Raw genomic sequence first — 11,986 nt, 5'->3', positions numbered from 1 at the left:
GGTTTTGCCGGTTCCCAGGGTAAGGGAGAGGCGAGATGGGGAGGACAGGCAAAACAAGATGAAACTGAGATGGTAGAGGTGTCGCTGAGAGGTGAACCTCCAGAGAAAGTGCTGGTATTCATTCATAAAGTCTGTCAGGCTCTCCGTCACAAAGCCTTGGTTTCCTTGGCTTGAGGTTTTGACTGACACCCTCATTGTCCCATGGACGCTCTTTTGAGTAAGCAATCTTGCTCACCTTCTTCTTCTGCGGGAGTAAAATGGCACCTGACTGAAGGATAAGCTACTGCTTATCTTCATTAAAACACCTCTTTATATTCACAGAGAATAAGGGGATGGCAACAAGCAGAAATTCAATCTTTGCTGATTTTTTTTAATCTTGATTAGACATCTTTTTGAAAATGTTAATTTTCGATTACTTTATAAACACACCTTATGTCTAACATTGAATTTGTTAAGGTGCATAGTAGAGTAGTGACTCCAAGTAGTGTCTACGGTCGAGTAGAAGACGCGGGTCCTGAAGTACTTGAAATTAAAATTGATTACATGTTTTAGTCATAATCAAGTCCAATGTGTCAAGATGAGTTGCTTATAGCTTTGAAAATGCATGTGCTTTTTGTCGTCCTTCAATTATACAATCAATACTTTCAGTACTTTAACTTGTCACTTTAGGCCATAGTTAATTTCGAAATGAGTCATAATTTATTCATTTATTCATTGATCCATTGATTCGTGGACCGATGGTTAAACGGACCTGAAGCATTCATCAACAATGTTAATCCACACTGCAGCTCTGTTAGACTTGATTAGGACCTGAGTGATCTGATTGGAGTGGACCATTAACCTATTGGGAATCGCTCTCACTCACACACACTCACTCACTCACGCTCTCACACACCCTCACTCACTCACTCATTCACTCAAACTCAGTCATTCAGTCACTCACTCATTCACTCGTTCTCTCAGGCTCAGCCTTTGTAAATCAAAAAGTTTGTGTGTGCATTGGCCGGGAATCGAACCGGGCCTCCCGCGTGGCAGGCGAGAATTCTACCACTGAACCACCAATGCTTACATGCTATGACAGGCCCCCTCAAAATACCGGTCTCTTGCTGCGGCTCCTCTCACTCGCTCACTTACTCAGTCTCTCACACACACTCAGTCACTCATTCACTCAAACTCAGTCACTCACTCATTCACACTCATTCACACACACTCATCCACTCATTCACACTCATTCACACACACTCACGCTATCACACACACTCACCCACTCACTCCATGCACTCAGTCTCTCATACACAGTCCTCACTCATTCTCACTCAGTTACTCACTCACTCACTCACTCACTCACTCACTCACTCACTCACTCACACATAAACCAACACACATCACAGGTCTTCTCTCTGTTGCGTGGGGGCACCGTGTGTAGAGCTCTCTGGTTGCCTGTGTATTTCTCGGTCCCGTACGGGCCTAAGTGCTTGTTATTGTCTTGCATAAGCGGTGTGTATGTTTGTACTGCCGGCATAACCAAGCCCACCGCCCACACCCACCCACACCATCCCCCCCCCCCCCCCCACCCAGATTGTCTTTGTTGAGTGTATTTGCACACGGAGAGGGAAAAGGTTCCAGCATCCAGGGCTCTTTCTTGACTCTCTCTGTGTGTGTGTGTGTGTGTGTGTGTGTGTGTGTGTGTGTGTGTGTGTGTGTGTGTGTGTGTGTGTGTGTGTGTGTGTGTGTGTGTGTGTGTGTGTGTGTGTGTGTGTGTGTCCTCTTCCTCCCAGCTGGTGGCTGTGTTTGAGGAGGAGCCGCGAGGCAGGGGCCTCCAGTCCCGAAGGCAGCGTCGCCTCCAATGGCACGCTAGTCCCGCCCCGTTCCTGGAGCCCCTCCAATACAACTCGCACTCATGCCGCAGCAGCCAATCAGAGCGGAGATCGAGGTCAACGAAGCCGTGCTCAAAAGCAGTAAGTGTCTTCCGATGAAAACCAACCATTTCCTCCAATTCAGATTTTTTGATTTTCTTTGTTTATTGGTTACTCTCTATTCATTATATAATCCATAATAAGTCCTTAAAGATTTAGAGGAATTTCCACTCAACGACAAGAATTAAAAAAAAAAGGCAAAAAATACTTCCCACACTTCCCTGAGCCCCTCCCACAAAACGGTGATGTCCAATCATGTGCTGATCTGCATAGTTGGGCAGAGAAGGACAGCAAACCAGGAAAACACAAATCAAGCCCTGATTGAGTGTTTTATTGCCGGCATTGCCTGATCTAGTCTTAAGGCCCTCATGTTGTTATGAGAATGGTTTGAATAATTTCATCCTATTGACTTCATTATTTTGCAGAAAATATTGCCTACTGCTCCTTTAATGTTGATATAAAGTTACCATAGCCTGTGGGGATTTTTTGAATTTGCCTTTAGCATTTGCATAAAGTATTGAATATTCAAAAACAATATTTGGATGTCTCGAGCTGTAAGCAGCAGATGCTTGGTGCTCCGAATGCGTTGACTAATCAATGAATGAGATCATGTTTAGCCATTTAGGGGACACTTCTGTCCAAAGCCACCTCCAGGGAATTCAGTGTCATGTCACTGAGGATATTGTAGGGGTAATCCAGTAGCTTTCGGACTTGTGCGAAACCGGGCCGCTTGTGGCTCCGGAGATAGAGCGGGGTCGGCTGGTAACCTGAAGGTTGTTAGTTCGATTCCCCGGCTCCTCCTAGCTGAGTGTCGAGGTGTCCCTGAGCGAGACGCCTGCTGACGAGCTGGCTGTCGCCTTGTATAGTTGACACTGCCGTCGTGTGTGTGAATGTGAACACGAATGGGTGATTGTTAGGCAGTATTGTAAAGCGCCTTTAGGGGCCACCGTTTATGAAACTCCATTTACCAGTCCGTTTGACTAACCTGCCATTGTTGGACCTTAATCGTTTGCACACTGAGCTAAACTTAAAAAATAGATCCAGGGAGCAGGTTTGAAAACGTCTGCACGTGGAAGTTGGTGTTTCCGTACATACATCTGGTAAAACACCTGCAGAATTAATATCCAATCAACACTCCCTGTATTCCACTGGTGAAACAGAAAACGTGGTGTGAAAGAGCGGTATTCTGGGTAAGCACAATTTATGAAAATAAATTCCACTGAATGGTAATTTGTTAACCGGCTATTTTTGAAGTCACACAACATTTTTTTTTTACTGAAGTTTCCCAAAGTTCTGAAGTTACCTTGTTAAGGCGCCGAAAACTCTTAACAATGCAACACGTCTCATAGTTTCTGTGTGTGTGTCTGTTCGGTGTGCGTGTGTGTGTCCATTTGTGTTGGTGTGTGTGTGTGTGTCTGTGTATGTGTGCGTCTCTCTCTCTGCAGCTTGTTCTCATTATTTTTTTCACAGGATATCTTTACTCACCCTTCTGCTTTTGGCATTCTCTCGCTTGATCTTTCTCTATTGCTCTCTCTCTCGCTCTCACTCTCACTCTCTCTCTCGCTCTCGCTCTGTCTGTCTGTCTGTCTGTCTGTCTGTCTGTCTGTCTGTCTGTCTCTGTCTCTGTCTCTGTCTCTGTCTCTGTCTCTGTCTCTCTGTCTCTCTGTCTCTCTGTGTCTCTCTGTCTCTCTGTCTCTCTGTCTCTCTGTCTCTCTGTCTCTCTGTCTCTCTGTCTCTCTGTCTCTCTGTCTCTCTGTCTCTCTGTCTCTCTGTCTCTCTGTGTCTCTGTGTCTCTGTGTCTCTCTGTCTCTCGCGCCCTCGATCTCCCGCTCTCCTTTCTTCTCTCCTTCCAAGAGTTCATATTCAGATCATGAGTTGCGTCTGGGATGACAAAGCCTCTTTTGTCTACGGAGTTCAACATTGACTCGTATACAGTCAGGGACGTTACAGTCTGGCGAGGGATCTGTATGTCCGTCCGTCCGTCCGTCCGTCCGTCCTACTGTATCAGTTGCATCAGTAAGCTGGGGAATAGCTCCTATACATTTACATACGCATACACACATATGGACAAACACACACATACGCAGCCAGACACACAAACACGCACTGACACACAGACAGACACACACACCACTCAGGCACTCATGCAACCACACACACATGGACACGAACGGACGCACGCACGCACGCACACACAGACAAACACCAGCCCCTACCCCCCGCCTTGCCCCCTGCCTCACCCCTGGTGTGTGCACTAAAGCCCCCCCCCCCCATAACCCCCATCTCAATCACTGGCTCCGCCATTTCAGCCTCCCCCTCCTCCCCCTCCTCCCCTCTCGACTCCCCCCTCAAACACCTGCCAGTCAGCCAGCCAGCCGGCCAGAGAGTCAGCAGGGGTCCAAACCGTGACCCATTAAACACCACTCCCCCTCCCCCCCTCCTACCATTGGTCGGGCTCCGTGCCCGCTCCGCGCGGTTCCGCCGCTAACTAGATTAGCGCCGCGGCCCCGTTAGCGTAGCCCGCGGCGCGCGGCCTAGCGCAGACCCCTTGATGAATGGCGTCCCTTTTTAGTTTGTGTGTCGCACAAACGCACGCGCACGCACACAGAACGTAAAAACGGCCACGAGCACACAGAAACTCGCACACACAGACACACACGCACACAGAAACTCGCGCACACACACACACACACGCACACAGAATGTACAAACTCGCACACAGAAACAGACACACACACAGACAGAAAGATACACTCGCACGCACACATCACACAGAAACACACGGAAACACACAGAAACACACGCACAGAAACATACAAACACGCATACACATAGAAACATACAAGCACGTGCACACATGCGTGCACGCTGCCGTTCCGCTGAACCCTGACTAAGTTAGTTATGTGGTGACCCCGCTTGGCTCTCCCGCGCAGACCGAGACCGACGCAATTAGCAGCCTTTTGTCATCTAGATGCACACACACTCACACACACTCACACACACTCACACACTCTCACTCACTCTCACTCACACTCACACACTCTCACTCACACTCACACTCACGCAAAAGAGCACACACGTGCAAGTTCAACAATGCTACACTGAAATTAGCCGGCTTCTTCAATCTATTAGTATTCATTGAAGATGTGTGTGTGTGTGTGTGTGTTTGTGTGGTTGTGCGTTTGTGTCTCGCTGACAAAAGGCCCCTCCCGTTTGCATTTTCTCCTTTGTGCACCGTAACAAGATTTAGTTTTATTTGACTGTGGGCCACTTAACATCTCTGTGCGTCCGTCAGTCCCCTGGTGTGTGTGTGTGTGTGTGTGTGTGTGTGTGTGTGTGTGTGTGTGTGTGTGTGTGTGTGTGTGTGTGTGTGTGTGTGTGTGTGTGTGTGTGTGTGTGTGTGTGTGTGTGTGTGTGTGTGTGTGTGTGTGTGTGTGGAGAAGATGATGGAGGATATATTTACTTTGAGCAATCCGTCTATTGTCAAAGGGCCAGAAGGCTTCACACGGACGCCTTGGTTGTGGACGGGTTATATCATATTTCCCCTACTGCAGGACTCCCGTACGTTAGAATGACAATATTGTATCGGACAATATTGTCGTATGGACACAGATGTCCTAGTGTGCATTGACTTTGAGAGAGGTGTGTGTGTGTGTGTGTGTGTGTGATGGAGGGCAAGTATTTGTGTGGATTTGGAGAGAGAGAGAGAGAGAGAGAGAGAGAGACCTCCTGTTTGCCCCCAGATCAGGTCGACTGGGTTGTTTTAACAGGCAGATTGTTCGTCTCCCACAGGAACAGTCCTTATCTCGTCTGCACCTGAGGCCAAGGCGGGTCTATCGATCGCCATGGATACCAGACCTGCCTCTCAGTGTAGTAAACACGCACACTCAGACAGTCGGCGACATACATGTACAAACACGCCAATGCACACACACCCGCACCAATGAGGACACACACGCAGGCCAGCGCGCACACACAGACAAACACATACACGCATATATTAACGGGACACACATGGTAAACAAGAATCCATCCACAGCCCCTGGCAGGGAGGGAGCGTTCAAAATAAAAGCCTCATTGTTCTGCCGTTGCATAACACGCCTTGTTACATCACATGTCACTGTGTTGGAAATGGGATGCGCACACACACATTCACAGACGCACACATTCAGACGCAACCCACAAAACCTTCTGCTCCCCTACTCTGTCATGTTTTGCGCGGATAACAATCGTGCTTTGCAAAATAAAAGCCCAGTGTGCCTAATAATGTTTTCCCCCGGTCTGGCTTCCCTGTAATTGGAACATAGATCCCCAGCGGGCTCTTAAGGGCTGTCCATCGTGAGCGAGCTATAGTGAATGCTATGACTTAATAACGCCAGAAACCATGAAACCCTATTGTGTCCTTAACTCACCCTTCCTCTGGATCGGTTCGCTACCTACACTTTATGTATGTGTGTGTGTGTGTGTGTGTGTGAGATTATTTGTGTGTCTTCGTTGTGATAGCAACAGGTGGCAGCACCTGATACTCGCGGTCGCAGCGCAGCAAGTTAGCATCCACAGCGCCGCGAGTTAGCTTCCGTAGCATCAGGCGAGCCACCCGCCCCACCGGCGCACCTGCCTCTCGTTACCCCCCCACCACCCCCACCCCCCCCACCACCCCACGCCCGGTGCCTCCCTGAGGGTAACACGTGTCTGCAACTTTTTCTTTTGTGCTAAAAATACCGCACGCCTGCGTCTAGCTAGGCTCGCGCCGCGCACCGCACACCCGCCTGCTTTGGTGCCGCCGCCGCCGCCGCCGCCGCGAGCTGTTCTCGGTAATTACCTCGCTTCAATAACCGACGGTTTGATCCTGCGACCCGACCCGACCGCGGCCCCCCCTTCGGCGCCATGGGTTTATTTGTAGCTTGGCGGGCCCAATGCATTGTGGGATATTGTTGTTGTTGCGTATTTTATTTTTTGCTGCTCCAGGAATAGTTCTTGTGAAAAGGAAGACAGGAGCTTTTGATTTATTAATAACTGACCTTTTTTTGTATTTTGGGGAACAGGACAAAGGCCACGTTTATCTAACGTGCGTTTGAAAGATTTATTAGATCTCTCCTCAAACACGTGCGCTGGTAAACCGCTTACGGCGTTGCTGTCTTTTACTCTTCCGGTACGCGTCGGCTAATTATAAATAAGGTCTCCGTATCCATGCCGATGGATACAGGCGGCAGGGCGTTCGATCGGGGTCGGTACACAACACCTCGTAAAACCACACTCAATGCACACCGCGTACACAACACACACGCACGCCGACAAGAACACACAGACGATCGCACGCGAGAACACACACACACACACACACGCACACGAGAACACACGCACACGCCCACGAGAACACACACACACGAGAACAAAAACACACGAGAACACACAAACACGAGAACACACACACACGAGAACAAAAACACACGAGAACACACAAACACGAGAACACACACACAAGAGAACGCACACGGGATCGCACACACACACACACACACACAAACCCACAAAGACTCTCCGCTGATCCTCCATCGACGTGGGGGTTATTGATCCCGTCCCCTCGGTGGAAGCCTCTCGTTTCTCCATCCACAACAACAGCAGCAGCAGCACCTGACCCGAGACCGCCCTAATCTATAGCCCCTCACGGGGCTGCTCCACACCTCCCTGAAGGGCCCAGAGCCCGGGGTCAGGGGTCAGGGGTCAAGGGGTCAAGGTTCGAGGTGCCCTCCCTTGTGCTTGCTTCACACGAGCACAGTGTGTGTGTGTCGGCGGTGGGCCGAGTCATGTGTGTGTATGTGTGCACGTGTGTGTGTGTGTATGTGTTCGGGGGGGGGGGGGTTAAACGGAGGAGGATTTATGGAGGGCCGGTGTGAGCGATGGCTTGGGGGGCCGGAGGGGGCCGGAGGGGGCCGGCTAGAAGGGTTAGTTGTTGATGAAGTCCCAGCGTTCGATGACCGGTAGTGTGGTGCTCAGCTGTCCGTACCGAGGGGAGTGTGTTGTTTTTAACGTGTGTGCGTGTGTGTGTGTGCGTGTGTGCGTGTGCGTGTTCGTTCTTGCTAAGAAAGGCTTTCACTGCAAGGTTCAGGCATGTCTCCCGTGACCACACAGGAGCTGGTCGAGGTTAGAAAGATTTATGGACTTTTGTTGACCGGCTCATCCCATCCAATTATGCCGCTGAAAGCCTTCCTGTAAGACCAGGCTTACATAAACGTCTCCCTTCAAACATAACAGCCGTTCAGAACGCCTCACAGAGGCAGGAACTTCATTTTTACCATATTTACCTAGGAATGTAAAATACAAGTGTACGGTGAACGAAACAAAGCTGTTGCTAAGGTCCCACCAACCTGTGGGGGGGCCCTCCAGAATATAAGGTTCTGAAAGGGCCTTGTTCAGATCAGTGCTTCCTAACCTTGGCCTCGAGAGGGGGGGGCCTCCCCCAAGACCTTTCTCAGACCTACTCCAATGCTTAAAAATAGATAGATACACATTCAGGGGTTGAGCAATGAGTCAGACATATTTGTACACGCGTATTACTGCACGAAGGCCCTGGCCTGTAGGAAACGGGCCCCAATGTAAGTGAAGGGCATCACAGTTTTGTTAGCTCGTAGGTTTGAAATATATAGCATCTTTTTTATCTTCCTTGATGTTTTTTTTCTTGCTTTCCCCCCACAGACATTTCCCTAAGAGTGTTTGATATACAAAATTTGACTTGCAATATAAATCACATGCCCACCATTTGTTTCTGTTAGTTTATCACTATTTTACTTGAAGTTGGCAAAATGGCTGCCGTCATGGTTATCTGTTTCTCTGTGACTTCATTGTGTTGGAAATACATTTTAAATCACCATATATGTCACATGCCCAGCATTAGCTTCTGCTTGTTCCTCATTTTAATGGGTATCTATTTTTGGGGAAGTTGACAAATGTCAACTTTTGATTTGCTTTTCTGTGCCTCTGTGTCTATAGACGTGCATGGCACAAACAGTTGGTGTTTTTCTGAACGACATAAAATGAAATGAAATGAAAGTATTTGATTACGTAGCTATTGCTCAGAGAAAAGAAAACATTCAACTGCTCTATCACTTTCTTGTTTTTTTTCATTCATTTCCCACCTACCCTACAAGTCTCTCGGCCCCAGAAGATTCCTTCAGGATTTAAGGGGCCGTTTTTATAACGCCAGCAGTGGTGCCCTCTGACCTCCCTTGCGGCGGGGGGGGGGGGGGGGGGGGGGGTTATATCCAGCCACCGGCTCCAAATTCGATTGAGCTCTAAAATGGCTTTTATTGTCCTCGAAGGCCAAGGCGCAAAATTGTCTCGTTCCTTCACCGGGCATTTATGTGGCAATCTTTTTATGAGATTTCCCCCCAACTCAATGGCCTGTGTGTGTGTGTGTGTGTGTGTGTGTGTGTGTGTGTGTGTGTGTGTGTGTGTGTGTGTGTGTGTGTGTGTGTGTGTGTGTGTGTGTGTGTGTGTGTGTGTGTGTGTGTGTGTGTGTGTGTGTGTGTGTGTGTGGCAACAACAGCTGGTTGTATGGAGCGGGGGATGGGGTGGTGTTAAACTTTGTATTCGCAACTCTTTTCAAGACGCAAAATCTCTTCAGAAACGATGGAAGATTCCAAAAATTGGTCTAATCTTTATTGCCTTTTGAGATCCAGAGAAATAAACGTATTGTCGTTCTGACTGGTGATCCTCCATCCTGTCATTTTGTTTGGTGTGGAAGTAAACCTGTGCCATTGGATTTTGAAAATAAAATGCCATTGAATTTTAAGCACTGAAAATGTATGCTACTTTAACAAATAAAGTGAGTTAAGAGCGACCAAGGATTGGACCACTTTCTTCAAGGAATAACGCAAAATTTGGTGGCCCCTTGCTCCTTGAATATAATTATTTAATTAAATCTGTTAGCGTTGCCCGCGGCCGTCCAAGTACACGGCTGTTATGATTTTCAACCCGAGGCCCGAAACCACGGAGCCCCGCGACCAGACGGAGGCACTGCAAGCTCCTCACCTAAATGTTCTTATAACTAATTCTATTGCAGATTCAACCTTTAAGACAATGGGCTCTGCTTACCTAATACTTGTGTGGCCTGCGAAGAGCTTGTTGTGCTTCTCGGTGGCCGCGCCTCCCCGAGTTTAGGTCCCGGCACTTCCCAAGAACGTTCGGGGTCACCAAATCTTGCAGCATTCTTCAAAGAAAGTGGTCCAATCCGGATCGCTTTTAACTTACTTTATTTGTTAAAGTATCTCGGTATGGTAACTACGGAGCAAAAGGAGGGGAAGTGTGTCTTAACACGTGCTGAGCGTCTCCCAGCTGATCAAAAACTATAACCCTTAGTCTGAGCTGCTAGAAGTTTCTGGGTTCTCTACTGGCTCTGTAGCCTGTTATGTTCAAATCCACGCGGCCTGTGTGAAGTGGGCGGAGCCGGCGTGACGTATTAGCCTCGGCTTCCTCACTTGTCTGAGGTGCTGCCTTCTGTGGATGGAGCAGCTATTGCAGCCTTCAGTAAGGTCCTGCTCCCCTTGTGGCTATGTATAGTATTCACGGCTTATATGTTTGTTCCTGCTTCCTAGTGGTTCTGTGAGGGTAATACAGCTTGTGTGTTTGAATCTGCTTCCTAGAGGCTATGTGGAGGCAGCTTATGTTCTTAAAATACGTAACATCATCGATCACTCGGATTGGGGGTATTCTTTCTGTGACACCGGGCGCAAAAAGTGGCTGGAGCAAAACGGCTGACATGCCTCTGTGGTGGCATGACAAGAGCGCAACGAGCGTGCAGAGCAAACACTATTCCGCACCGAGTGACGCGATACAGATATGAGGATGCAAATTAAAAGCAGGGTTGCTGTCGGGCGCTTCTTCCCGAGGCACGCCGTGCTTCCACTGGAACTACAGGCTGCTGCCGCTTCAGTTGCCCAATACCGTCGGCTCTTGCTCTCGTTCCACAGTGGGCAGCGGGCTTCAGATCGCCCCAGCACCACACCAAACGTAGGCAAAGGGACCTCGGATCCCCCCCCACGTTAAAAATTGGTGCCCTAATTAATTGGGCTCCTTAACCCACTACAATTACCCTCACGCTGAGTGTAAACCCAGCCCAGTCACTGCAATCACTCGCACACTTCACATACAGGCATTAGTTAATCGTTTATTTCATGCTGCAGTAAAAAAAAACAAAAAAAGGTGGATATTATAACAAAAAAATATATAAAAGATAAGATCCACCCCCCCTCACCTTGATATTAAATGTGCTTAATAAATATATATTTTTTTATTTGATTAGCATTTTACAGACACTAGGGCGTTTAGTAAGGTCCAACACTGTTGCTTCTCTCCCCATAAAAAGCTACAGTCAGTGTTTAAGGACGTTGATTTATCTTTGAGCATTTCCTATTGTAGGCTTCTTTGTAAAATGCTGTTCAGAATTAACTTTTGCATCAAGAAAGAAAGAACCAGCGGGTGACGCTCTTATTTCGCTCTCCTTGCTTGACCGCGATCTAGCATCTAGATTGCTCTTCCTTGGGTCCCCAAATGTTAACACTAAATTTCATACATTGAATTTTACAGGTGACTTTGGCATGTTGAATTTGGGGACGTTGAAGATATTTAAGTTGAATTTTTTAACGTTGAACATTTGATTTTGAATTTTTTAACATTGAAAAAAATAAAGTTAAATGATTTGTTGAACATTTTTAAAGAGTTATATTCAGAGGCACAAAATCCAGAGACGTTATTTCAATGCATAAATATTCAGTGCCTAGGATTCAATGGCTTTTTATTTTCAAAATCCGATGGCACAGATTTACTTCCATAGTTTGGCTGATGAAACTGCGACAGTTTTAGCCAATAAGTAACCGCCGTCATTGAAACCTGTGTTTCACCAGAGAAATTTAATGTATGGTTATTCACTGATACCCTTTCAACCTTCCTTGATTATTTTTCTCTCTACTGTATTGAATAGTGTGCAATGTTGCTCATCGATGCGTTTTCTTTCTCTCTTTCTCTCTCTCTCACTATTACCCACTCGCATCCAGACACTCCTCTTCTGGTGA

The 11,986-nt window shown here is 47.8% G+C and overlaps 1 protein-coding gene across 1 annotated transcript in view; it reads left to right on the top strand.

Annotated features, from left to right (window-relative positions):
* The window catches only part of pard3ba (par-3 family cell polarity regulator beta a), a 19,947-nt gene that overhangs the window by 7,820 nt on the left and 141 nt on the right, over positions 1-11,986 (top strand). Inside the window, exons 3-4 of the mRNA XM_060049305.1 lie at positions 1,779-1,958; positions 11,969-11,986. The exon at positions 11,969-11,986 is cut by the window's right edge and continues 141 nt beyond it. Coding sequence (XP_059905288.1) covers positions 1,779-1,958; positions 11,969-11,986 — 198 coding nt within the window. The remainder of the gene's footprint in view (positions 1-1,778; positions 1,959-11,968) is intronic.

The sequence above is a fragment of the Gadus macrocephalus genome, chromosome 4 (genome assembly GCF_031168955.1).
Source record: "Gadus macrocephalus chromosome 4, ASM3116895v1".
Classification (NCBI taxonomy): domain Eukaryota; kingdom Metazoa; phylum Chordata; class Actinopteri; order Gadiformes; family Gadidae; genus Gadus; species Gadus macrocephalus.
The sequence above is the reverse complement of the archived record's forward strand: the minus strand, read 5'-3'. Positions and strand labels throughout refer to the sequence as shown.